This window comes from Toxorhynchites rutilus, chromosome 2 (genome assembly GCF_029784135.1).
Source record: "Toxorhynchites rutilus septentrionalis strain SRP chromosome 2, ASM2978413v1, whole genome shotgun sequence".
In the NCBI taxonomy this organism is placed as follows: domain Eukaryota; kingdom Metazoa; phylum Arthropoda; class Insecta; order Diptera; family Culicidae; genus Toxorhynchites; species Toxorhynchites rutilus.
The window spans coordinates 168,453,347-168,479,992 of NC_073745.1; the positions used below are offsets into that span (position 1 = coordinate 168,453,347).

Here is a 26,646-nt window from a genome sequence, read left to right on the forward strand (position 1 = left end):
TAGCAGGAGGTTTAGGTACACGTGTTGTTTCCCAAAACAGCTGTATCCGATGTTAATTTTCAGTAGGTTACACTTCAGCAGGAGTCGGATTTTTTTGACGTAGAACTACGTCTTTCATTAAGAGTGCCAAATCAGAAAACAGGTCACGTTTTTATGAAATAAAGTTAACGTTAATAACTATTTTTGCCGCGAACGGATTTTGGCGATTTACATACCAAACGAATCGGAAATTCCCTAAGATTTGTTGTACAATCACAGTATGTATATGGTTTAAACTGATGAAAATTGGAAGCATTCCCATTTTCTCATACATTTGTTCCGTCCATTTGTGTGCTTTCCCGAACAGAGCTGTCAATAAAGAGCAACCTATCGACGAGCAACGAAGGGGAAATCGTAAGATGTAAAGTCTTCGTGAACAATGGAGAAGAAGAAGAACGAAGGGGAACATTTGCCTAGAGTATAAACAGTGGACTTTCATTCTTCGTGAGGAAATCAACTGAACAACATTGTTGCTGGGCGAGCTGGACGGCGAGGGATCGAATGCCTTTCTCAAGGCAATAGGGGTGGAGGAGTAATATGATGGATAAAGTTTTCCAATGGCCTTTTTGAAGGTTAGAAACGAATGAACTGAAGAAGTTTGAAGTCTCAAGCAAGGAAGGAAGGCAAACTTTCAGTATCGTTCTGTATTCAAAGCAATTAATATCGCTTGTTCTTCCTTGTGTTGGGTCATCACATGTCTTCGTTTCGGATTGAGCTGTGGACGCGACCAAATTACTCACTCGTTGATGTCTCTGGCATTGCAATCATTGCATCAAACTCAAGGCCTCAAGGCGGGTTATAAAAGGCGGTAATAAACTAATCAAAATAAACTTACCGAACAATGTTTCCACCAATGAAATGTTCATAAAGTGTGTTTGTTTCTCGTTTGGAGTGCGCGACCGAAATCGAAATATGTTTTTTCCTCTTTTATCTCGAATTTCTACTTTCTATTTCTAAAATACTCCTAGCAAACACCAGTCAACATAAAACCAATGTGTTTGTAGATGAAAGAGGGACGAGTTACCTTTGGGTTAAAGTCCCTTTAAAAACAAAAACTGATAGATGAAAGTATTTTGAAGACGTGCTAGTGTAGGTGAACATTAAAAATAATGTCTGAATAATTAAGAAATCCGTGAAGACCGTCTAAAGGCGGGGTTAGGTTGTAGAGGGTTAATATTGAAGCAGCCTTGAGAATCCAATCATTGAAATGAAATCTCTGCCTCATCAGTTTTACCAACTCCGCTTGTTATTAATTTATCACTCCAGAGAATCTGTACCTATCTGTATTTTCGTGAATATTTGTAGTTTTGTTCTTTATCGCAAAAATTGTTGATTATATTTGTTTTTTATAGCTTACATCGTTTCGGGACCAAGGGCGCCATATTTTTTATATTTTTTCCTGAAAGCTGAGATTTTTTCGCATAATATATCCGAATACCAGGGAGGTATTATTTTTCGTTTTTAAATTATGATTTTTCAAAATTAACATGTTTTCAGTTTTCGTTCAACATTTCTATGCGACTAGACTGGATGTATGTGATTATAATCCAATTAATTGACAAATATGTTGTTTTTTCAAAAAAACTAGCTAGTGGGCTTTAATTTGATATGTTGATCATCTGAATCGGTCCAGTAGTTCAAAAGTAATAAATTTTTGAAGAAAGTCATTTTTGGGAAAAAAAGGGGAAAATGATTTTTGGAATTTTGGAAAATTATAACTCAAAAAACGAAAAAAATGCCTCCCTGGTTTCTAGATATGTTATGTGAAAAATCCTCAGCTTTCCAGAAAAAATATAAAAAAATATAACGTCTTTGGTCCCGAGACTATGAAAACTATAAAAAACAAATACAATCAATGATAACGAAAACATAATTCAAATTTTCTGTAGCTGTAGTATTTTTACAAAAAAAGACCAGCTAATTGGCTTTAATTTAATTTCTCGAACATCTGAATTGGTCCAGTGGTTCGAGAGTTATGAATTTTTGAAAAAAGTCATTTTTGACAAAAATGCAAAAAAGTTACAGGAGGGTTGTGTTTAAGACAAGACCGCAGAGTTGACGTAGGATTCCGTTAGGCTATCTGCTGCATGCTGATTTTGGATATGTTTGAAGAATTACATTGTTAAACTCTTCGATAATGATTTGGGTCTGTTTTGTCTGGTTGTTAGGTATTGTTTGTTCACTCCACCAGTGTCCATAACCGAGTGATAGTGATAGAAGAATGATGAATAGTCATTAGATGGTGCGTATCACGTACCAAAGCCGCCCTCTGTTGTTCTGAACGAGTTCTCCTGTGTTATGTATGGATGAAATAAAGAAAAGAAGCTTATCAATGTAATATAAGATAATTATCATTTTCGAACACAAGTTTTCTCACCAGAAAAAAAGTGTTACTTTAGTATAGAGAAAATATATTTGAAATGGAAAAAGTAATTTCATTTATAATTTTTTATTTTCTGGATGTTTATTCAATCCATTTCCTTCTCGCTTTAAACCCAACGGAACACGATGCTACATGCCTCATATGCCATATGTAGAGCATATGTGAAATCACTTTTTCGAATACTCCTTCATTTTTCCAATTTTGCTCATCGCATGAATTATCCTTGGGGAAAAAATAGCATTTCAAGTCATGTTAAATCAATAGCTACCATATACAATTTTACACTTACAGTTGTGCTAAAAGTTTCACAATAAATGATCGGTCATTAATATGAAATTTCACGAAGCTACCAACATAAAAGTTCCAAATTTAAATTTTATTTATATTCTATCAAGCATAAGTTCTATTCATTTCGTTGAAACATCATTCTTCAATCAACCCATAGAAAGATTCTTATTGGAACGAAAATAACAAAAAAAAAACACTCATTCATCGCTCCAAACTTATTCGCCAGTACGTAGGCAATCAGCAATGTCCACGCTAGTTACAATGAGCACTATCCATTTGTGTTAGTTAAACTATCGACCACGAGGGTATTAACATGCGGATTTCCCCCAGACACCTTGGATTTGAAATCTCTGTTAGGGAATACATGTCCCTCTTCTTTCATGTATCTGCAATGCCGATTTCCCTCAGGCAGCTTGGTTTTGATGTCTCTGTTAGGGACCCGCCGCATGTGTCGTCAATTTGACCAATCAGAAGCGGGTATTTCCGTTAGGATAGGGGTTGAGATTTTTCAATTGTTCGATAGTTAGTTTCATGACATATATTATTTTATTCAATGTGAAAAATTGTTATGAAGTGTCGAAATTGATTGACGCAAAAATCTCACCAATCCATCATGAAATGACTTAGCAATAAGCATTTGAAATTGGACAATTTTCTCGGTGCGCTCTATTTTCGATTTTCAATTTGTACCTCAATATGTTCCCGAAAGACGTAATCCTACGTCAAAATGGATTGAAATGGAAAATGGAAATGGTCACACTAACAAAAAAAATTAAAAAATACGGATCTAATAATTTGCGATAAAGAACAAAACTACCACTTTTGACGAAAATCTGAGAACCACTATATCGGTTTGGCATGGAATGGTAATTTATTTATTTAATTTAATTTATTTATTTATTTACAAATGTCAACAGGCCTAACGATTGCCCTAATCAACATAAATCTACTGCTATTACTACAACTACTACTATTTCTACTACGAGCTACATCTAGCTATTATACAAGTGTCACAGAATAGAACTTTTTAAGGAACGCACGAGACAGATGGAAATCGAAACATGAACTACAACGATTAAACACACGACACATACTTGTTACAGGTTCGTTATAACCTTAATTGGTTCGTGCAGGTGGTATGTGTAAAAAGATGTGTGAGCGTAATACACGACGATGAATATTTAAATTGATCAACCGAAGGAGTTCAGGGCAGTCTATATTTGAAGAAATAAGGTCGGCAGTAAATTACCTCTCTTCTTGAAGCTAATAATTGTAAAAAAATTAGCCGGCAACGATCTTCATACCTAGGAAGATTCAATGGGTCATTCCACGGCAATTTTCGAAGGGCAAAACGAACGAATTTCCGTTGAATCGACTCAATTCGCTGGATACTATTATTGTAGTATTATTATTGTAGTATTCATGCAATGTACATCATCGAAATGTTTTGTTGCCCGAAAAATAAAGCCAAGAGTTTAAGACGCCTTAGATGTGATGTATGAGATGTGATCTCAAAGGTTAACTTGGAATCTAAAATGATCCCAAGGTCTTTGATAACATTAACACGGTTTAAAATTTCACCGCGCAGCTTGTACTCAAAAAGAATGGAAGATCTCTTGCATGTAAACGAAAAAACAGAACATTTCGAATGATTCAAAACCATTCTATTGGTTGTGCACCATTCCGCGAAAATATTTAGCTGCTGTTGTAGAAATTCTGCATCTTCAGTAGACTTCACAGGAAGAAACAGCTTAAAGTCGTCTGCATAGGATAGTTTGAAGCATTTCAAATGTAAATTATCGTCATTGAGATACAGCAGGAAAATATACGGACCGAGATGACTCCCTTGTGGAACGCCAGATGACACACGAAAAGGAGTAGATATAGGGCCTGATCACGAACATCACTGCCACGTACGCTTTCACGTCACTTACACTTCACTTAATCTTTTTGTGCCTATAAGTTTAATCTGAACGATAAGTTTAATCTGAGCTACTTCCATATGGGATTCTTAAGTTTATTCATCTTATCCTTCCCATTCTCGTGTAATTTGATATACGGGACATGAGGTTTGATTTAATTATTTAAACAGAAACTGGTCAGCAACGTCGGTCGGTTAAGGAATTTGAAAAAAGCGGAAAGTGATTCAGATTTTTTTTAGACGGATATCAAAATTATGGAAAAAGAACTAGAGAAGAATTTAAAAACAGTATCTTGTGAATGCTTTTTGACGTAGGACTACGTCTAACCGGAAGATATAGGGGTGAAATGAAAATCTAGGCACTGAACAAGTAGGAAAAAATGCAAGATTTGGAACGCTTATAACTCGAGCATCAAGACAACAACGGGCAGTTGCAGCGAGTGGCGAGTGGCAAACGCAATCGCAAAACAGCAGGCAGCAGAAGAAAAAAAGTTTGTTTTTTATACAAACTGCTTTGGTGGCAAATCCAGAACAAGGCGGCATCGAGGGCGTTCGAAATAGTTTTTTTCAAAACCACGAGTACAAAGTTTTCTAAATTGGAACCATTCCATAAAACACGGCGCTTATCAGGGCTATTAAACCTTTCAAAAAAGAGTTTACGAAATACAGTTTAATGCATTCTAAAATATTATCCAAAATAATAATTAAACACAAATTGATTTTTTCATAATTTGTTGCCAGGATATGATGAGTATGAGAATTTGGCAGTTGTGCTGAGCTTATTGATGGTTGGGGACTTTCTCGATTATTCAATTTTCATCAATTAAATTGCTTCCAGATTGAAAGTATAGTAAATTACATTTAGTTCGACATTTAGCTAATTGGACGGACCTGTAATGTGACATATTTAGTTGGACATTTTTGTAAACATAGAGTTGGGGGCCAAATTATGACCCAACATGTTCCAAGCTGAATGGGAAGAAATTCTGCAACTGTGAAAGCTGTACCACTGTCATCGCAAATGTTCAATTACAGGTTAAAATCGCCTCCAATGCGACACTGAGTGGTGCTTCGGCATGTCGCATTAAATATAATTTACAGTACAACATGTCCCAAGCTGGATGGGAAGAAATTTTCCAACTGTGAATCCTGTGGCGAGTGGCAAACGAAATCGCTGAACAGGTTTATCCGAACAAGATGAGGATATCGAGTGATAACAAAACAATAAACTCTTTAGATTAAAGATGATTTTGTGGTCCTGTAAAGGACCCTTTTTTGGGTTTGCTTACGAATCTTTATTTGGTGCAAGTATACTTCTTCACCGCTTTGGTACCTTCGGAAACCGCATGCAAGTTCACCGGGCAGCAACAGACTGATTGCAATCTTCCCACGCCGTAATGGTTAACCGCTTATTGTAGTGGGTCAGACGCGAGGCTTCCGCTACGATACGCTCAAAGATGCATTGACGAAGCTCATGACGCTCATCGCCTTCGATGAGAAACCGATGTCGGAATGATCCTAATCCAGCACCTTATGATGTAGATAGCATATGATTCCTTCTCCTTCTTCTTGTCGGTTTCCGAGATATTCTTCTGCGCCGTGCCGAACTTTTTGGCGGCTTTTCCACTATTCCAGTAGTCTTCGGTGACTTCGTGTTTGTTAGAAATACTGCATGTGAACGAACAAATCGTTATGAATATATTTTTTTGCCATCGATGCCTTTTAACGCTCATTCGTTCGTCTCGTTGGACTCGCCCCTTTGGCTGAGTCTGCTGATTTGACTCTATCCTGTGAGCGTGTACCGCTATAGTACAAAACGCGCGGACCCGCTGAAAAATATATCATTCTCTTTCAAACCGTAAATCAGTGTGGTTGTATGGCATCGTTTCACATCGCATCGCATAACATCAACAAAGCAACACAAGCAGCAACGTGGACGTGTGGACGTGACAAAGGAGGACAAGTTAAGGGAAAGGCAAAGTCCCACTTGAATCGTGCAGGTTTGCAGTTCCCTGTTGGTCGCATTCACTGACTGCTCCGCAAGGGTAACTAGGCCGAACGGATTGGTGTCGGAGCACCAGTATACCTAACAGCGGTTATAGAGTTTCGGCCGCCGGAGTGCTCGAGTTGGCTTGCAAAGCTGCTCACGACAATAAGAAAACCCGCCTACAGAACATACCACATTCGGTTCGGTGGCAACAACTAGTTCCAGCGAGTGACAAACGCAATCGCAAAACGGCAGCAGGTAGAAGAAGGAAAAAGTTTGTTTATACAGACTGCTTTGGTGGCAAAACCAGCCACCGTAAAACACGGCGCTTTTCAGGGCCATTGACCCTTTCAAAGAAGAGTTATTAAAAGTCATTCACAATACCAATGCATTCTAAAGTGACATAATATGACATATAATATGAACTGAATTATTTTGTTTATGCTTGTTTTTGAGATTATTGGTGGTTAGGGTCTTTTAAATTGATCATTCAGTTTTCACAAACCCATATATGGTTTCCGAATTAGAAGTGGCTTCAAATTACAACACATTGTATGCAGGATTGCATTAACGAATTTTCTCAATAGCAAGAACTGCTTTCTTTGGTTGATAACTGATGTTGAAAATTGACTGACGTTACATCTGCATTGTATAGAAAAATAACTAAGGAGCAACATGATGAGCTATGTATTTCCTGCTACTCTGTTCTTATTTTAAAGGACTTTAATCAGAAGGTCATCCGTCCCTGTTGGTTTTTCAGAACGCTTATAGCTCGTTTATTTCTCGACAGATCGTAGAGTTCGTCTCCAAAACCTCAGTTCTTTTTAATTTCTATTTACTTTGTTTGCAGAGACTACAAATTTTACAATTCATTCGTCTCCGAAACCACAGTTTAAGGTACGGTAATGTGCTCAATAGTGAAATATATGATAGTGAATGAGCTGATGACTACCTATGCATTCCCTATCACAGCCATCATTTTGATTGTACGATATGTGTATACGCCAAAAGATGCCCGGCGTTGAACATTTAATAGGGACAAAGCCTTCAGAAAAAACAATATATTTAAAATATATATTTAGAAAAAGCTGTCCCCTTTGTATAGTCCTACGTCACTCCGGTTATGTCCCCGACATTACCCACCCGTCTTTTTTTTTAATTTAAAAAAAAAGTATCTTGTGAATGCTTTGACTCATTTTTTCCTTGTTTGAAACTTATTATCACTTTTTTGATATTCTTTCATTCTAAGTATGTCTTCAAAACAATACCGTTGAAAATATCTATAACGTAAAAAGTTATAACTATCGACATTCATTCAAGACAATCGGAAGTAGACCTCCGCCATGTTTCAATGGGCCTACGGGAACAACATTTTTAATCCTTAATTACATCCCATAGCGCATTTACCGAATCCAAATAAACAAATTTACGTCCTCTGGATACGTCAGAATTTCGTTCTAAAATGCCACCAGGCGGGTAAATTTCTGTTTGTTTATCTTTTGTTTCTTAAACAATGTTAGCAAAAAGCTAAATAAATACGAAATTAAACTTACTCCATTCGGCGTGACTAGCTTTCACCATCTTAAACACAAGTGACAAATATACTTGTTTTTCTCCGTGACATGACAGTATCGTGGTATTCATAATAACACCTAGATCATCAAAGTTGTCACGACGGGTGAACTCTTTTGGATTCTACACACACGGTGACAGCCGTAATAAGGTTGTATACAATTCACTTCGTTTTCACCGTGGAATGACGTTCGTGATCAGGCCCATAATGTCGCCTTTTTTCACCGACATCTCACGATTGACGAGGTAAGAACGTAACCAGCTGAGAAAGGGGCCGTGGAACCCCAGTCGTTCAAGTTTAGCTACTGCGGTTTTATGGTTGATTTTGTCAAAAGCCGCTGATAAATCAGTATATATAGCATCGATCTGCTGTCGCGATTCTAGAGAACGAGCAATACATGATGTGTAAAGGACGAGGTTAGTCGAGGTTGATCGTTTTGCCATGAATCCATGTTGTTCTTCATCGCTGTATATATATAGAAAAAAATATTTTTCGTTCATTATTTCCATTTTGAAAGTGTGTTAATTCCACCTTAAAATCCATTATAGTCTTTGCATCTTTCCAAACTGGTCATAGAAAGCTCAATGTCATCAACGCGAATTTACCTTTTTATGAATAACTGAGCTCCGTCGGGTATACTATTTGCCCCGGGATTCGGTAACACATCGTACGTCTGCTGCGACTTGAACGAGGAAGGGCCCGATTTCCTGTGTGGTGTGTTCACATCAGCTGTCAGGTCGAGCTCGAGGTTCGCTCGTCGAGTTACTGTGGTCGGGGTATGTACGGATTGTGGGATGAGCGAATAAGGTGAGACAGTTATAGCTGGCAGTAGTGTCAATATGCATTCTGGAATCCACACACTTTTCTCTCCAAAAACAAATATCTCCGCTTCGTCTGTGCTGCCGGTCCGTACTGAAAATCCGCTATGTCTGACAATATAAATATATCATGTATAAGGCTCGTGCCAATACGTGACTGCCGTGTTTAAATCGTAATAATCTCTCCTCTAACATTGTAGAACGAACGCTGCATTTGATTCGTGTATCACGTGTATGTCAGCATTTTTGGTTTCTTATACAACAATTGTCGAAAGCTATTATCGCTTTTCGTTCATTTGGTTCCGTCCTCACTTTACGATTGGACTGCGCTGCCAACTCGCACCAGACTATTTCCATCCCACTCAGATATAGATCACAAACTATGAACACCTTTGCTGCTATATTCCACTTGAGGTGGGATCGAGCCCCAGAACATGCAACAGTAAGGTTTTCCTACTGAGATTTGGAAGCATTCTTCCATGAAAGATACTTTGTATTTAATCAAATGCAGCGTATGTCCGTATTCCTAAATTCTGGATATTATTCCATATTCGCACTGGTACTAAAATTCCCGTATGCTGCTGACAACTTCTTTATCGTAGCACACTTCGATACTAAGAGCTTCCTCTTCTTCGAGAGTGTGTAGTGAATGTGTTTCGCAATATCTTCCATTCTTTCCATTCTTGTATCGAGCTGTGTGTATATGTGTGTGAAATCAGCATTAGGCATGAATGATGTCCGCTCGTTGTGTTCTATTTGATAGCTCGCTCGCAACTGTAGTTTCATTCCATTCAATTTTTTTTTTTTATCCAAAATATATATTTTTATTAAGGCTCATATGGCGTCAACCTGACGGGGCCGGGAGTTCAATATTTCGACAATGTTTGCCTTATAACTATGTTAGTAATATGTAACCGATTACTCGCGGTTGGCTCGAGGTTAGTATTACAAGTGTTTTCGTAATTGTGATGTTGCTGTCTTCAATCATCTGTACCTGTGCCCGACACGGGATACTTCCTATTGGGATGCAGCTGACCATTCCATTTTTGTTCTTAAGAAATTTTTGATTTTCTTCGGTTCATTCGCCTCTACTTCTATGGAAAGAAACTCTACTCCATACTTCTCTTTCACCTGTCTTGAGCAAGACAATCCCGCTCGACGCTCGCCGGCAACGATGTTGCTTCGATGACCACCAAACGAGAAGTGGTGCGATTTCAAATCGCGGACGACTTCCTGGATGGCACTAACGTTCCCAGTGGAACTATTGCCGTCTCAACGCAGGTGCTGTTTACGTCATTTTCATTAATAGTACTTAGTTGAAATTTCTATGCCGGATAACACGACTTGAATGTATTCTGGAGTGGCAAGCTCTCGGCCACGGGAGCACATTCGCGGTTGGGTTATTTATACCAAATATGGAATTGTGGAGATATGGAAATGAATGTATTAATTGCTCGTTATTTACGGTAAGCACACAAATCGGCAGATCAAAATGTATAGGAAAATGGGAACACTTTCAGTTTGCATCGATTCAAACCATTTAGGGATTAGGGAATTGTAATGTAAAGCATATCAAACAAATTTAGGGAATTTCCGATTCTCTAAATGCAAATCATCAGCATCTGTGCGCTTTGAAAATATTTATTAATGTTAACTTTATTTCATAAAAACGTGACCTTTTTTCGGATTTTTCTGAAAGACGTAGTTCTACGTCAAAAAATTGCACTTGCGTATTAAGGCCACCGCAGCGCAATTATTATTATGAATTTATTTTGTCGGAATGTAATTTACTCTGAGGTCAATGTAATGGGGACGAAGTCCCCATCTAACGAGGTTATCCTTATCCTTATGGAAATTTTTTTTTTTTTTATCTGTATTATAGTGATTTTCAACTCATTTGGCTGGTTCGTCACTTTTTACTTCCATTTTTGGAAGAATGTCGGGAGTGAGAATTGAACTCGTGACCTTTAGCGTGAGAGGCATGGATGTTACCACTACGCCAGATCGCCTCCACTCCTTATGGAAATGAGGCGGCCACAATCTGCCAATCCGCCGTCGGAAACAGCGATTTCGTAGTTTGAACGTTATGTAGGTAAAATTAAGAAGTGTATGAGATAATATTCCATTTAATTGAACGTATGTTTTATAATGATTAGTTTGCGATTATACCTCGATGAATCGGAATTTCAATGCCAACTATTCGGACTAATTCCATGAATCATTTGCTTGATGTGTTTGTTTGCTGAATCAAACGTTGGTTCAAAGATGAGGAGGAAAACTTAGTTGCTCTTGAATAATGTAGTTTTTGAACCTATGGGAATGTACATTGACCTTATATCCTCTTTCTATAAATTACTCTAGAGATAAAGCATGACTATCATGAGTTTAATAATCGATATCTCGCATACTCTTGTACTCAGCTCTGTCTTACTCGTTTGAATAGTGAGAAGTATCTAGTATAGGTCAACGTTAAAATCATTTTTTAATAACTGTTTTTACAATTTTGACGAATAATAATATTTTATATATTTAAGAATAAACCCGAATTTATCCATCTCATGATCAGTATAATATGAGCTACTCCCATATAGGATTCTGAAGTTTAATCCTTTTATCCTTCCCATTCTCGTGTAATTTGATATACGGGACAATAGGGACATGAGGTTTGATATAATTATTTAAACAGAAACTGGTCAGTAGCGTCGGTCAGGGAATGAGTTTCAAGGAATTTGCCAAAAAACTATTCTATAGACGGATATAAACATTATGGAAAAAGAACTAGAGAATAATTTGAAAATTATTAATTTAAAAGCTTTGCAATGATAGATTCATTTTTTCCTTATTTGAAACTTAAATATTCTTCCATTCAAAGTATGTCTTCAAAACAAAATCGTTTAAAATATCTATTACGTAAAAACAAAAGATCAATGGCCTTATTCGATGTAACTATCGTCCTAATTCGGGTCTTGTCCACCAATTGCGAATGTTTGAATTACAAAAACCAGCTCTGCAATGTTGGAAAACATTACAGTTATTATTTTATATTCAAAATATCAACAAATCAATTCTATACATAATCAATCATAATTATCGTTTCGGACCAGTGGCTTCCATTGCCATTTTATGGTTGTAGCGCCCTTATTTAATTTATAAGTCCCGCTTATGTCGAACCGGCCCCACTTTAGTTTTGTTTATTCGTCAAATTTCCAGGGGCAAGTTCAACATAGCGGTTTTGATTGTACAACAGGGGTCGCGCAGAGTCAGCACCACGGAAACGTGTGCGAACGATTCTAGCGCGACCGGAAAAATTTTATGTTAGTAAATAAGAAATTGTGATTGTTCAACATAGCGGTTTGATTATACAACAGGGGTTCGCGCAGAGTCAGCACCACGGAAACGTGTGCGAACGATTCTAGCGCGACCGGAAAAATTTTATGTTAGTAAATAAGAAATTGTGATTGTTCAACATAGCGGTTTGGTTATACAACAGGGGTTCGCGCAGAGTCAGCACCACGGAAACGTGTGCGTACGATTCTAGCGCGACCCGAAAAATTAAGTTAGTAAATAAGAAATTGTAATTGTAAACATAAGATGAAATAAAAAGTACTGAGCCAGTCGGGCCAGGGGTAGTATGCTCAGTATGCTGGATAATATTATACCGTGTTTGTCTTTTAATGACAGGTGACAAAACTAGTGCTACAAGTGGTGACAACGGTGGGATGCTGTCCAAGTGGGGACAGCAGCCCATCCATCGGCGTGTTTAAACTTTTTTTTCCCCACGGGCCACCGTGGCTGTGTTTAGTTGTGTTTCATCGCTGCGATAAGGGAAGGAATTTTGTGCTATATTGTGCGTGGATGGAAATGCATATCAAGAGTTACTGTTAGTAGCCCATGTTGGCACACGGTGAGAAATTTGCCACACAAGTATTTGGATATACGAAGATTTTTCCCAAATGTGATATGCGCTGCGGTTTATCAGAATCATGTCTGCTTCAGTATGCAGTGCGGTTGGAATAGTGTTTAAATGCAATTTTTTGTGATACTGTGTGGAGGCGGAATGAAAACAATAAAAGCAAGTTTGGGTGAAGGCGTATTCGCTATCAGTGAGATGAAAACCATGCCGCTGGAACAGCTGATACGTTACATTTATCCGGATTTGAATTCGCTTCAACCGTCGTTGAGTGCTGACCGGTTTCACCAGCGCTCCAGTATATTTTTAAGTAACTTTTGTTTTATTAGTAAACAATCTTACTTTTTTACGACGTGACCCGCGCGCTCCACTTTATTTATTTACATTTTTTTTATCGACGCGAGTGTAATGAAGTGCGGAATAGTGAATTGTGTGCTCAGCGACAATCGCTTTTTGTGGCGTTGTTATGGAACCTGCAACCGCCAATTTCACGCCGCCTGTGTGGGAGCGCAACGAAATCATGAAGAAATTTTGCGATCCTTCATGCTGCCACTATGTCAGGACTGCCAAGAAGAATTCATAACTAACCTTCGCATGAAGTCGCTTGTGAAGCCACTAAAATCAATCAACGAAAACATTGGCATGACACTCGAAGCCAATCATAAATTACTAAACAACTTCAAATCGCTCAGTGCAACACACGATGAAACCCTCTCGAACATAGAAGAAATGCTGCAAGATATAAAAAAGAGCGTCTCGCAAGTCTTCAGCAACACAAAAACCAGCACTGCGGAAATCAAAAATGCCATAACATCGCTATTAGAAATAGCCCCAACGAACAACAGCGCAGCAGTAGAATCAGCAGCGAAATTAGCGGCATCAGTCGCAGTTGCAGAAATGGAAATAAAACATTCAACAACAACAAACTCCATCGACCTTCTGCCCCAATTATTCGAGTCCCTAAAAACTGACTTGACAGACTCGCACATCACACTGGCGTGCGAAGTAAAAACACAAATGGAAGAAATGGCAAATGCTTTGTCTTCCTCTAGTGTATCCCATACTATCAAGCCAACTGTAAGCTTAGAAGAGGAACTATCTGAAAGCCGCGCATCCATCAAAATAGTTCATACGAAGGAAGACCACACTTCTCCAGGATGGCGCCGCTTTGACCATAAATGGCATTGGAAACCGGACTGGTCGGAATTCGATGCCAAACAACGAATTCGTAGGCTTCAAGAAAAAGCAGCCGACAAAGCAAAACTCAACAGAAAGCGAAGAAAGCAAACTGCACGCAACAACAGCCAGCACATTCGCAACAATGCGAATAACAAAAATCAACACAGACGCGCCGATAAATCGGATAAGGAACTGCTGGCCTCAGCAAAAGTGCAGTTTGCTGGCCCACCATCAAATACCGACCATCCAATTGCTGGCCTCTCGGTCCCGAAATACATCAATTTCAGGAAGGGCGAAACAATCAACCCGTACCGAGCAGAAAATCAGCCGCATTACAACAGCACCCAATCAACGTCAAACGCAAATTCCACTCCGCTAACACTTGTGGAATCGAATTCAGCACCTGGAGAAGGCTCTCCTCTTCTGGACCCAATGCGACCTCCTATAATAAGAATTACGGAGCAATCTGCTGCCGGCGACAGACGCTTTTTGAAGGCACGCCTACGGGACTCGAAAATAATGGACACAGTGAGGACGTATCTGTCCTTCCTCCACGACCAAACAACGGCTGTTTGTATTCGTGGAATTACAAGAACTAGTGCATCAGTAATGCTCGCAGCTGAAGGTCTACCAACAGACACAAACCTTTCGCGTGAAATTTTCCTGGAAGTACACGAAGAGCTGGGAGTTTCACGCATTGACGCCTTGGCAGACCTCACATCACACCGAGCATTCCTGTCCAGTGAACACACGCAACGGCTACAACATGCTAGGGAAGCATCTACAAAGTTCTACAGTCCGCTAAATTTTCAACGACGTTGACGCGCCCCTTAGAGGGAAATAGTAGTCGAAAAAATCAAAACAGTAAAGTAAGTAGAATTAGTCTTTCAAAAACTTCTCCGCCTTCTCAACAGAATGTGACTGAAATTTTGATATACTGTCAAAACTTCAATCGCATGAAAAGCCCAGCAAAAATGAAGGAAATTCATCAAAATCTTTTACCCGCTTCTTTCAATGTAATTCTTGCAACTGAAACTAGCTGGGACGAAAGCGTAAGAAGCGAAGAAGTTTTTGGAAATAATTTTAACGTATTCCGGCACGACCGCAACTTATCGTTATCTCAGAAGAAGTCTGGAGGAGGGATCCTCATTGCCATTAATGCAAATTTCACTTCTGAGGAACTTATAACCGAAAAACATAAAGAATTTGAGCATGTATGGGCAAAATTATCTATAGCTGGCGAAGTACACATATTTGCTTCTGTGTATTTCCCACCCGAACATGCAAATAAAAAGTCGTATGAATTATTTTTTCAGACGGCAAATCGAATTGCAGAAACACTAGAACCAGAAGTGAAATTGCATATCTATGGCGACTTCAATCAAAATAAAGTAGACTTCATTCCCGATAATGATAATGAATGCATTCTACTCCCAGTTGTCGGGGAAAATGAAACCCTACAATATATATTTGACGAAATTGCACATCTCGGTCTTAACCAAATAAATCATGTAAAAAATTTCCAAAAATATTATCTAGACCTATTATTCACTAACATCACCGACGACTTTTGTGTGAATGAGTCCATGACTCCTCTTTGGAAAAATGAAAAATTTCACACAGCAATTGAATACTCAATCTTTATACATAATAGACAATTGCCCATCGACTGGGAGTATGAAGAAGTACCGGAATATAACAAGACGAACTTTGAAGCAATCAAATGTAGCCTACAAGCCATAGAATGGCAAACTTTATTAAACAGCGAACGAGATGTCAACTTAACTGTACATATTCTTCACGAAATTCTGAATAACATAATATCAGAATTTGTGCCGAAGAAAAGAAGACGAAGAAATTCAACCAGCAAATATCCTATTTGGTTTAACGTTCAAATAAGAAATCTAAAGAATAAAAAACAAAAAGCACATAAAAAATACAAAATAGACAAAAGTCATCAAAATTTGCTTGAATATCAAAATATTTCCCAAGAATAAAATTTTGCAATTAAAAGTGCACACGAAGAGTACAATAGAAAGGTCGAAACTGAAGTCAAATCATGCCCGAAGAAATTCTTTAATTACGTAAAGTCTAAGCTCAAAAGCAATAACTTCCCATCGCAGATGCATCTCGATGAGGATGTGGGGAATTCTTCGAACGAAATTTGTAATCTCTTTGCAAATTTCTTTCAGGAAGTATATACCACATTTTCCGAAGAAAATCGCGATCGGAACTACTTTTCATTTTTACCGGATTATCCAAATGACATATCGGTGAACTATCTTTCACAACAGGAAATATGCCATGCACTAAAAAAATTAGACGGAACAAAAGGACCAGGACCTGACGGAATAGCACCTATATTCCTAAAGAACCTGGCTGAGGAACTCACCCTTCCCTTACATTGCATTTTCAATATGTTACTACAAACTGGAATATTCCCAGAAAAATGGAAACAATCTTTTTTGGTACCTATCTTTAAATCAGGCGCTAAATCTGACGTACGTAATTATCGTGGAATTGCCATTATCTCTTGCATTCCTAAACTATTCGAAGCAATAGTCAACGAAAAAGTCTTCCAACAAGTAAAGAATAGAATTACGTGTATGCAACATGGCTTCTTCAAAGTCCGTTCAACTGCAACTAATCTGTTGGCTTTTGTGACTTTTATTTTGAATGCAATGGAAAATGGCAAACACGTAGAAACTCTTTACACTGACTTCAGTAAAGCATTTGACCGCATCGACATTCCATTACTACTCTTCAAATTGCAGAAAATAGGAATGGAACAAAGACTCCTAAACTGGCTCAATTCTTATCTAACAAACCGTGAACAAATTGTTCATTTTCAAAATTCTCTTTCAAATCCAGTAAAAGTCACATCGGGAGTCCCACAAGGCTCTCATCTTGGTCCTCTTCTTTTCATTCTGTACGTTAATGACATCTCCTTCGTTCTCAAGCGTATCAATGTACTTGTGTATGCCGACGACATGAAGCTTTTCGCGGAAATTGGAAATGAAAACGACATCGAAGCATTTCGAAACGAAATACATGTATTCCATACTTGGTGTGATAAAAATCTACTAACACTGAATGTGAAAAAGTGCAACTCTATAACATTTAGCAGAAAAAAACATGTACCAAATATTGTAATATGTCTTGGAAATCAAAATGTAGAAAAATGTGAAATAGTTAGAGATCTAGGCGTCGTCCTGGACTGTAAACTCACATTCATAGAACACTACAACTCTGTAATAAATAAGGCGAATAGTGTGTTAAGTTTTGTCAAACGCTTCTCACATAACTTCCAGGACCCATACACAATAAAGCTTTTATATATTACATATGTAAGGCCTATTCTGGAATACTGTAACATCGTTTGGAACCCGTATATGGTCGTACATGAAGAACGCATTGAGTCAGTCCAGAAACAGTTTCTTCTATTTGCACTTCGTAAACTCAACTGGACCTCATTTCCACTTCCTTCATATGAAGCACGTTGCATGCTCATAAACATCCAAACACTAAAAGAACGCCGTGAATTTGCAATGCTTTCTTTTGTTAATGACCTAATTTCGCAACGAGTACAGTCAGCTGAATTACTAGAAAAACTAAATTTCTATGTACCTGGGCGTCAACTAAGAACGCGAAATTTGTTTCTAACCAAAACATCCAGAACAAATTATGCAAATAACGCCCCTGTTTGTTGAGTGTGGTTCGAATGGCAATTTCTACGATCCAAAATTGTACTTGCATGTACCACCAGATACTTTCTTTCAGCGTTCCGAAAAATTATATCCACGTTTTAATTAAACAATTCAAAAATTCGCAATCCTTTTTATTTACTGCTTGACTATACAATGTCTTCTAAGCTACTGATCTAATCATCTCGCTATCGGTCATCGTGAAGCTGCATTGTGTGATCGTTACGCCTACATCCTTTTTCGAGCACGATCGATGTCCGATAGTGATAGTCATTTTTATTTTAGTATAACACTTTAACCTTTTAATTCGTCGACAAATTAATTTTTTAATTAGTTTGAGTTTTAACCATTTGTAAATAGTAATTAAGTTTCTTTTAGATCATTTCATTTTATAATTATTGACTAACGGGTAACATTTCCGGCCCCCTTGAACTAAGTTCAATAAATAATCATACTCATTAATTAGAAATCTTTTTCCATTGTTTGCTTCGTTTTCTGGTCCACATCCTCGCCTGGTAAGGGACAAATTTTGTTGACCGGTCTCCTGTACGTTCCATTCCTTGTTTTCACAGTAACCACCCGCACAACTCCATCCGAGCCGGGGTGGAGCTCAATTATCCTTGCGAGGGGCCACTGCAGTGGTGGTTGGTTGTCCTCGATGAGCACGACAATGTTTCCAGTGTTGATATTACGTCCTTGGTGCTGCTTATTTATTACCTGCAGGTTGTGCAAGTACTCTGTTGTCCAGCGATTCCAAAATTGCTGGAACAATTGCTGTCGTTGCTGATAGTGGGATAGGCGACTTGTGGAAGAGTGAGTGTAATCTGGCTCCGGAAGAGTGTTCATGGCAGTTCCTATGAGGAAATGGGCAGGCGTGAGGGCCTCCATATCCGACGGGTCATCAGACAAGGGAGTTAATGGCCTTGAATTAAGCGCTGCTGTTATTTGGGCCAGTAACGTTGAGAAGCTTTCATAATTCAATTGCTGGATGCCAATTTGTTTTTTGAGGGATGTTTTAACACTGCGAACGGCTGCCTCCCACAGCCCTCCAAAATTGGGAGCACGGGGTGGGATGAAGTGCCACTCGATGCCTTGACGTGAACAATCCGTATGAATTTGATCTCGAGCTTTCTTATCGGAGAGTAAATTGTACAATTCCTTTAATTCGTTGTTGGCGTCAGCGAAATTTGTGGCGTTATCAGAGTGGATCTGAGAAGGTATTCCATAGCGACCGATGAACCGATGTAGAGCAGAAAGAAAACCTGTCGTAGACAGATCGGAAACCATCTCCAGATGTATCGCCTTTGTGGCGAAACAGATGAATACTGCTATATAAAACTTGGGGGCTGCGGCGCGTCTGTGCGGGGGTTTCAAAAAGAAAGGGCCACAGTAATCCACGCCCGTAACTGAAAAAGGCTTGCTGGGGCGAACACGTGCTCCGGGAAGTTGACCGATGGGTTGGTGTATTTTTGCAGGGTTGACACGGAAGCATCGATAACATCTGCGTAGAACTGCATTGACCACTCGTTTGCCGTGTATCGGCCAGAATTCCTGCCGCATCGTAGAAAGTGTTAAATTGCGACCACCATGCTGAGTTTGTAGATGAAAATGGTTTACTAACATACGAGTGAAAGGATGATGACTGGGTAGTATTGCCTGGTGCTTAGTAACATAATCAATAGATGAGTTTCGAAGACGACCACCAACTCTGATAATTCCTTCCTCATCTAGGTAGGGGTTTAGTAATCTCAATGATGATTGTTTGAGGACTAACTGCTGTTTCCTTAATTGTCTGATTTCCTCTGCGAAGTGTTCAGATTGTGCTAAATGCGTCAACACCCTTTTGGCTTTTCCTATCTCCTTCACAGCTAAAGGTCCAGTGATGTGCTTTGCTTGGAACCTGGTATTGTGTCCGAAACGCAAACAGTAAGAGACGATACGTAGAAGTGAGTTTAGAGATGAACGTAAGTAGAATAATAGGTCTGGCTGAGTGCTCACAGCCAGTGCTGGTAGACTAACACGAAGTTCCAGGTCTTCATATGTAAATGAATCATCCGGTCCGTTTTTGGGCCAATTGTTCGGATCCTGTAACCATTCTGGCCCTCGCCTCCACAGTTTACTTTGAATGAACTCTTTTACAGGCATCCCGCGAGACACCAAATCCGCTGGGTTGTCTTTACCGGATACATGCTTCCAGACGTGGCCATAAGTTGAAGTCTGGACCGATGAAACCCGATTGGCCACGAACGTTTTCCACCTATTAGGTGGTGATTTCAGCCAATGCAGCACAATCGTCGAATCAGACCAAAAATAAGCGGGTATTTTATCCAACGAAAGAGATTTTGATACCTTCTCGTACAGCATTCCTGCCTCCTTCGCAGCGCAAAGTTCCAGCCGCGGAATCGTAAGCCGCTTCAGAGGAGCGACACGAGATTTGGAGGATAATAATTCCACCTTCACGTTACCAGTGCAATCCACAGAGCGTACATAAATGCAGGTGCCATAAGCCAGCTCCGATGCGTCAGCGAAACAATGAAGTTGCACGCTGACCCATCCCGATATGAACGCGAAACGATCAATTCGCAATTCAGATAATCCTTCCAATTTTTCGTAGAAAGTTAGCCACCTTTCCGCCATCTCAGATGGAACAGGATCATCCCATCCGCAGTGCAACAATGCAAGCTCTTGCATGAAAATCTTCGCTGTTACAATTATAGGCGATATTAGCCCAAGCGGATCAAAAAGCTTGGCAATCGACGAAAGAATGCGCCGCTTAGTCCATTCCGTTTGCATAGCTGAGATGCTAAAGGAAAACCGAAGTTGATCAGTTGTCGGTATCCATGATATTCCGAGGGTTTTTACTTCATCGTTTGAAGTAATATCAAAATCTATCTGATTTCTCGTACCAAGGTGATGCGCTGGAACGCCATCCAGAGCTTCGAGTTTATTCGAGCACCACTTTCGAATTAAAAATCCTCCTTTAGCCAACAACTCAGTTAATTGTTCCCGCAAAACCACTGCCGCTTCTACACTTGGTGCCCCGCCTATGTAATCGTCAACATAAAAGTCGTTGGTCAAGGCGATCTTTGCCTCTGTCGATTTATCTCCTTCATCCTCCGCAAGTTGTCGAAGTACTCTTGTGGCGAGGAATGACGACGGCGTCAAACCGTACGTTACCGTGAGTAGTTCGTACTCTTTCATTGGCTCCTCGCACGTGAACCGCCAAAAAATGCGTTGTAATTTGGCGTCATTATCATCAACCTTCACTTGTCGGTACATTTTTTCCAGATCTCCGATGAGTGCAACTTCGTGCTTGCGAAAGCGTAGTAGCAAATACAAGAGCTCATCTTGTATTGTAGGCCCCTTCAACAATGATTGGTTCAACGAATATCCTGAATCCGTTTGGGCGGATCCATCGAACACAACCCTCACTTTGGTTGTCGTGCTCGATTGCTTCAATACTGCATGGTGCGGCAAATAACAAACGACAAATCCATTTTCCGTTTCCAATTTTAGTTTGTCAGGATCAACCTCTCGCATATGTCCCAGTTGAAGGTACTCCGCCATAAATGCGTTATACTGACACCGCATATCAGCGTCCTGCTTTAGTCGCTTCTCTAAATTTATGAATCGCTTTAATGCGATCGATCGTGAATTACCAAGCATTTTTTCGTAGTTAATTCGTTTGGGTAGCTGCACCACATACCGTCCGTCTATGTCACGACTATGTGTTCGGACAAAATGTTCCTCGCAGTCCTTCTCATCTTTGGACCAAGCAGGCGTATCGTCGATGCTTTCAACTCTCCAAAATCGTTCCAACAAATGGTCTAAATTTTCCGAAGCCGCAGCCAAACAACAGCCAACTACTTGTTCAGTAGAGTACAACGCACGTCCCGACACTATCCAGCCAAAGACAGTGTCCACCAACACCGGAAGATTTGGGCCCAAACTCATCTTCTTCATTGTTTTCTCCAGGAAAAAATCGTAGAAGCGTTCTGCTCCGAGAAGCAAATCAATGCTGTTGCGTATATTGAACTCTGGATCTGCCAACTGCATATTTTGTGGAATTCTCCAATGTTGAACTGGTACTGTTACTGAAGGCAACTCTGTAGTAATCCGTTGCATCACCAAAAAATCTAATTCCTCCGAGAAACCTGTCGTTCTTGATCCGATAGTAGCGGACACTGTTTGCCTCGCTGTACATTCCGTTCGTCCAATTCCGCAAATTGGAACACTCACTGCTCTCCGCCTCAAACGTAGTATTTGACATAAGTGTTCGCTGATGATATTGATCTGCGAACCATTGTCCAGAAGCGCTTGTGCTAAATGCTTTCTGCCATTACAGTCTCGGATTGTTAATATAAGTGTTGATAGGAATACGTTCGACTTATTGGAACTGATCCCCACATTGTATGAACCGACGCTAGGTTCCTCGATGTCCTCGCGTGTCGAGGCTCCGTTGCCATCAGTTACTGAAAGAGAGCTTGTTCCTTGTGCATCTTTTTGACCTGCATGTTTTGAGGAAGATTGACGAATATTGGCCATTCCAGTACCAGCAGGAAAACCAGGGTGAATCATAGTGTGATGCCTTTTATCGCATGTCCTGCAGTTAGACTTGGAATTGCAGTCGCGGACCCAATGACCGGTTCGAAAGCAATTACTACAAAGTCGTTTTGTATTTACGAACTGCAATCGCTCATTAAATTTCATTTTCTGAAAACGAGAACATTTTGCTAAGTGATGTTGATCCCCGCAGCAGCAGCAAGCAGATGATCTGGATTCAGCTTCAGTGGTGGCCGATACAACTGCTCGTTGACGTTTGACGGTTGATTTACCCATAGCTTCTACTGTGTTTGATAGTACTGCTTCCAACACACGTGTCCTCCGCTCCAAAAATTCCATCAATATTGTGAACGACGGTTCCTTGATTGATACTACGTGGTCTTCCCACAACTGCAATGTGAGCTTGTCCAACTTGGAGCACATCCAGTGGACGATCATAGCACCCCAGTGTTCTGTGTGCTCCCCTAGTTGTTTGAGTATCTTTAGTCGTTGCTCGAACTCATCAACTAAACCATGGATTGCCGCAGCCGATTCGTGCTCCAATTTCGGATATTCCATCAGGGCCTGCAAGTGCCTTTTTCGAAGCAGATATTCATTCGAGTACCGTTTGGTAATCGTTTCCCAAGCAATTATATAATTTTTCCCCTGTCACAGTGAGGGATTGTATGAGCTTTGCAGCTTCACCCTTCAGTGCTGATTTCAAATAATGAAACTTTTGTACATCATTGATATTGTTCGATTCGTGAATCAGTGACACAAAAGTAGATTTGAATGAAAGCCAATTGCGATAGTCGCCGTTGAATTCAGGTAGCGATATTTGCGGAAGCCTGACGCCAGTGTGATTCCCCAATGCAGTATAATTACGCACAACACTCGTATCAAATCCTCCTGCTGGAGTAGTAGTAGCTTGTAACTTTTCCAAAAACTCTGCTCGTATTTCGAAATATTGAGCTTCGAACTCCTTATCAATATTCAAACATTCCTCTTTATATTCTCCCTTCTCATCCAGGGCAGCTATTTCCTCCTGGACATCCTCAAACTCATCCCACTTTTTCTCAAGCTTTTCTAGACGAGCTTGAATTTGACCTGTCTGCAGTTCATCATACGCTTCCAAAAAATCAGCTTGCCGCAGAAGAGATGCTACGATGCGATATCTCTTCTTGATCTTTTCCTTTATTTTCTTGTCAGCCATTTCCCAATACTGAGGCCTGTCCAATAAAGGCCTTGTATAAGTAAAATATGTCGCCAACCAAAGAAAATTATTTATCTGAATCCTTGTCCGTTGCCGTCTAGTAATGATCCCTCCAATATTAGTGTATGTTGTGAAATCCTATTCCAAAAGCCAGTCCGTAAGCCAAATGATCAAATTTGCGCCAGTGATCGTGTATTCCAAACCAGTAGATTCTCCACCCGATGAGTAACTCAGTTGTAGCAGCGTCAAGCAACAGAATATGTGAATATGCGCGTGTACATGCAACAAAATCCAAAGGTAACACTTTTCGATAAATTAAGCCGTATTGGACAGCCACTCACCTGAGGGCCTGTCTTCTAAGGCCTTGTATATTTATCAAGTTTTGCGTTTAGCAGCGAATAATTCCAAGCACGCCAACAAAAATCCAATATAATTATCCACGGCATCCAATATAATTAGCAGATGACGCCGAAATATTTCAGCTATTGTTTCAACTCCTTCTCTAGAGATTTATTGTGCACAGCAGAGAACAATGAGACACCGAGGCACACGCGAGAACAATTATCCCTGAAGTTAACACCAGGTAGAAAATTTGCCACCAAATCCTGGTCACGGCACCATATGTTTGTTGAGTGTGGTTCGAATGGCAATTTCTACGATCCAAAATTGTACTTGCATGTACCACCAGATACTTTCTTTCAGCGTTCCAAAAAATTATATCCACGTTTTAATTAAACAATTCAAAAATTCGCAATCCTTTTTATTTACTGCTTGACTATACAATGTCTTCTAAGCTACTGATCTAATCATCTCGCTATCGGTCATCGTGAAGCTGCATTGTGTGATCGTTACGCCTACATCCTTTTTCTGAGCACGATCGATGTCCGATAGTGATAGTCATTTTTATTTTAGTATAACACTTTAACCTTTTAATTCGTCGACAAATTCATTTTTTAATTAGTTTAGGTTTTAACCATTTGTAAATAGTAATTAAGTTTCTTTTAGATCATTTCATTTTATAATTATTGACTAACGGGTAACAGCCCCTATCAATCACATGATGCGTATATACAATCAGCACTGCGAAATAATTGACACAACAATGAATAAAAAACAGCTAAAAAGAAACATGTACCGCAAAAATAATATTTAACCTAAGAAAACATTGTAACATTAGTGTATAAGTGTGTAGTCTACATTTGTTTGACGAAATGAATAAATAAATAAAATAAATAAATTTTCATGGGCTCGACGAGTTGTTTCTCAGTGATTCCCGGAAGACAACCGATGGAGAAGGTCATTTGGTTGAGCCATCGTTGTCTGCTGAGAAGTTTGATTCACGATCGATATTTTCGCTGAACTGTGGCCCCGAGATTATTTATTTAATGTCAAACGTCTTCGACCTAATGTCTATCTACATCGGATCGAATGTGGTAAACTATTCATTGGTCAAAGAAGGAGGACAGGAACAAACGTCAGTTCTCGGAAGAGCAAAGGTGAGCCGGACAGACAGTAATCTCGCTGCGATTCGGATCTAACAAGGTGACAATCTAGAGGAGCACTAATTTCGGTAATACTAGGCATAGGAGATATATGATATTCTATCAACTTTCCCATAAACCATTAAATTTAAAAAAAAATCTCAAAATAAACTTATAAGCCAATTAATTCATCAAGGGAAATAATCGTAGTTAGTTGTAGGGCAATTATTTTTATGTCAGTATTTAGACGATTGTCATATTTGTAAATTTTTCAAAGTTAACATAAAGTATCTAAATCGGATTCCGCGTTCCATGATCTTTTATTATGTACTGAGCATCCAACACTAAAATAAATAGAATGGGAACCAACATTAATTTTCCAGCAATTCTGTAATAACCGATTATTCTTTTTGAGAGACACAATCATGTCTCCCATACTTTAGTTGTATGAACTGGGTAATATGGGGAAAGTACTTATCGAAATTAAAAAAAATGCGTGATTCTTTCTTTCACACACGCTTTGAAGTGGGATTTTCTTAGAAAAATGAAGATATTGAATCGTATATGTCTACAGCCAATTAATAACGAGAATGAGTCCATCAATCGCTAAAATAGCTTTTGAATGTACCGAAGGGCTGGAAGGCCAGGAATTTCTTTATTTCTTTATTTCTTTTCTTTAAACCATCTGACTCACACTAGGTCTTAATGATTTTCTTAAAACTAAACGAAACTACTAAATCAAAATACAATGGTCCAACAAAATAAAACAATACAAAGATTTCATCTACGAGTGAGTCGTCTGTAAAAGGTGTCCGAAGAGATATTAAAGTCAAATAAGTCGAACACATCATTGAAACGGACTGACATAAAACGAACAGGATTGTGCAACGCATAGTTCACACTGCGTCCCTCAAGATACAAAAAGTTTCTGGTACGAAGAATACGTTCAGGCGCATACATATTAATTTGCTCCAACAGTGCAGGGCAGTCGATTTCTCCGGTCAAAAGTTTGGCGACAAACATAGCCTGAGCGTTGAAACGTCTCCTTTCCAGCGTCTCCAGTCCCAAGAGTTGGCAACGAGCCTCGTACGGTGGCAAGTTTAGTGGATCCCGCCACGGAAGATTCCGGAGAGCATGTCGCACAAATTTCCGCTGAATAGACTCAATCCTACAAATCCAGTTAGTTTGAAACGGGCACCAGACAACTGCACTAAACTCCAGTGTAGATCGAACTAGCGAGCAGTATAGAGATCGAAGACAGTGTGGATCACGAAATTCACTTGTAATTTTATGAACGAATCCCAACTGCCGGTTGGCTTTAGCAATAATTTCGTTGAAGTGCAGTCGGAAACTGAGCGCATTATCAAGGGTCACTCCAAGGTCACGGATGTGGCTCACTCGCGACAGAACTTGACCAGAAATGGAGTAGTTAAACACTATTGGCTTGAGCTTCCGGTGAAACGAAATAGTGCTGCATTTCGAGATACTGAGCGACATCATATTCCTCAAGCACCATTCTTCAAAGCGGTTGACCAGATCCTGAAGCCTATGGCAATCTAGTGCGTTCCTGATTGCCATATAAATTTTCACATCATCAGCATAGAATAA

At 39.5% G+C, this 26,646-nt stretch overlaps 1 protein-coding gene across 1 annotated transcript; it reads right to left on the reverse strand.

Moving 5' to 3' along the window:
• Positions 1-18,264: 18,264 nt before the first annotated feature.
• On the reverse strand, positions 18,265-23,557 carry LOC129766356 (uncharacterized). Its single transcript, XM_055766877.1, has 3 exons — positions 23,087-23,557; positions 22,638-23,010; positions 18,265-22,310 (listed from the first exon to the last, which is right to left on the reverse strand). Exons 1-3 carry the CDS (start codon positions 23,555-23,557, stop codon positions 18,265-18,267), a joined length of 4,890 nt encoding a protein of 1,629 aa, XP_055622852.1.
• Positions 23,558-26,646: the final 3,089 nt, after the last annotated feature.